The 2,359-nt window shown below is 32.5% G+C and overlaps 1 protein-coding gene across 1 annotated transcript in view; it reads right to left on the bottom strand.

The window, feature by feature from the left end:
* Positions 1–202: 202 nt before the first annotated feature.
* Positions 203–2,359, bottom strand: part of LOC106475520 (AP-4 complex accessory subunit tepsin-like) — a gene marked incomplete at both ends in the record, with an annotated part of 21,224 nt that continues 19,067 nt past the window's right edge. Inside the window, 2 exons of the mRNA XM_013936199.1 lie at positions 203–421; positions 655–717. Of these exons, the coding sequence (XP_013791653.1) occupies positions 203–421; positions 655–717 (282 nt within the window). The remainder of the gene's footprint in view (positions 422–654; positions 718–2,359) is intronic.

Below are 2,359 nucleotides of genomic sequence, written 5' to 3'. Positions count from 1 at the left end.
ATATAAGTAGTTAATAAAAACATTTTCATTATTAAAAACTTTAATATATAATTATTTCTAGTATATATATACAAAACCTACAAGTAAGCAACTAGAATACATATCGACCATCTTCATGACATCTTTTGCAATACAAATACATTTTTAAGAAAAGAAGGATGTATAATTATAAACTTAAAATCTTTACAACAAATCTAAGTACCTTGCATTAGTTTCCTGGGCCTTGGTACCGGTCTTGATGAAGTTTCCTCAAGCCACTTTGATTCTACAGAAAGTGAGGTCGGAACACTAACAGGTTGGTATCGAGGAAGAGAAGCAATTATATCCTTTCTTTCAACAGATGGAGCTGACACTGTGCTACCAGGAGTTAATTTTCCCATCATGACAGATATCCCATCAACTATCTGTTGAGCTCCACTTTCTGATAAAATATTATAATCATCAACATAACACATTATCTAAAGGGATATTTCCATCCAAAAACATTTATTATTTGTCTGGTTGGTGTAGCTTTCTTGATGACAAGTTCAACTTTAGCAAGTCGTTAGATATTTAAAAACATTATTTGATTTTTTTAAATTAACAAAAAACACTACAAAACAACATGGCTTTCCGAGTGAAAAAAACAAACAAAACTAAACTAAAACGACATACTTTGTATTGCTGGGGTGTTACCAAATCCTGGAAACTTTCCACCAACTCCACTTGTTCCATAACCTTAGAAAGGAACACAATATTTTATATCACTACATGATCTATAATTATATTTCTAGGAACCCATAAGTGAAAGTAAAGTAGAATATGTATTATGTCAATCACACTACATCTTCCATATTCAGTGCCAATGAGATCTTCTGCCCAATACCAGGGCTCACACATCTTATAAAGTAGATGTTTATATCACTACATGATCTATAATTATATTTCTAGGAACCCATAAGTGAAAGTAAAGTATTATGTCAATCACACTACATCTTCCATATTCAGTGCCAATGAGATCTTTTGGCCAATACCAGGGCTCACACATCTGGCTCGAATATGACAGACATAGTAGTGGCTAGTTGCTACATTATCAATTTCCATGGAAAAAAAAACTACTCTGGTGTGAACCAGATTAAGTAAGTTAATTATAATCATCAGTTTTATTAAGTAATCTGCAACTAAGAATTAATAGCACAATATTATTTATCTCATTTCGTTTTTACTATTTACTATTTATTTATTTTTGGTTATTATTATTATTATTATTTGAATTCAATTAACTATCATTCATTAGAAGTAGTGAACCAGCAATTAGTATTTTATATATTTTTCAAACATAACTTAAACTTTTCCCAAACAAGGATTTCTTCTGGCATAATAAATTTATCCAGTGATCAGAAAGTAAAATTTCCTACAACATTTATAATTTTAACCTGAAAATATAACTTTTAACTAAAAGTTACAATAAGTTACGTTTAAGATAAAGTTTGTTTGTTTGTTATGAATTTTGCACAAAGCTACACGAGGGCTATCTGCGCTAGCCGTCCCTAATTTAGCAGTGTAAGACTAGAGGGAAGGCAGCTAGTCATCACCACCTACCACCAACTCTTGGGCTACTCTTTTACCAACGAATAGTGGGATTGACCATCCTATTATAATGCCCCCACAATTGAAAGGGTGGGAATGTTTGGTGTGATGGTGATTCAAACCCACGACACGCAGATTGCGAGTCGAGCTCCCTAACTACCTGGCCATGCCAGGCCTTTAAAGATAAAGACTGCCTCAAGAGCAACACTAGCCACAGTGAATTGTCGACTATTAGATGTAGATAAAAATTGTGAGAATTCAACTGAAAGTCACATTCTTATACAAAGTCAAGAGGTTAAGTATTACTTAAAAATCATCAATAGAATGACTCAATGTAGCTACAATATACAGACATTTTCAACTCAGTATACACACAATTGACAATAGGCCTATCAAGATGTTACACCTAACTCTAAAGTATAATATTTTGCATGCACATTTATTCAAGGATCATATACAACTAATATGGCCCATTCCCTGATCCTATATTACTAATACGGCCCATTCCCTATCCCTACAACCATGATCAAACTTACACTGAGCCATTTCGTGGCTTGTTTGATAGCACTTACCAAGCTGCTATTTAACCACACACTTTAACCCTATTGCTACAGTTCACAGGTCAAAGGCCATGTCATATCGCATTTGTTGATTCACATTCAAAATTTTATTGAACTACTATTTTATGAATGTATGGCAATAAGTTTGGTATCCAATTGTAGATTATAATTCAAATTTTAGTAATAATCCATCAGTAAATTTCTTAATTTAAAAGTAAATATTAAAAAAG

This window comes from Limulus polyphemus, unplaced genomic scaffold (assembly GCF_000517525.1).
Source record: "Limulus polyphemus unplaced genomic scaffold, Limulus_polyphemus-2.1.2 Scaffold8709, whole genome shotgun sequence".
In the NCBI taxonomy this organism is placed as follows: Eukaryota; Metazoa; Arthropoda; class Merostomata; order Xiphosura; family Limulidae; genus Limulus; species Limulus polyphemus.
This window is presented reverse-complemented; position numbering and strand designations above follow the sequence as displayed.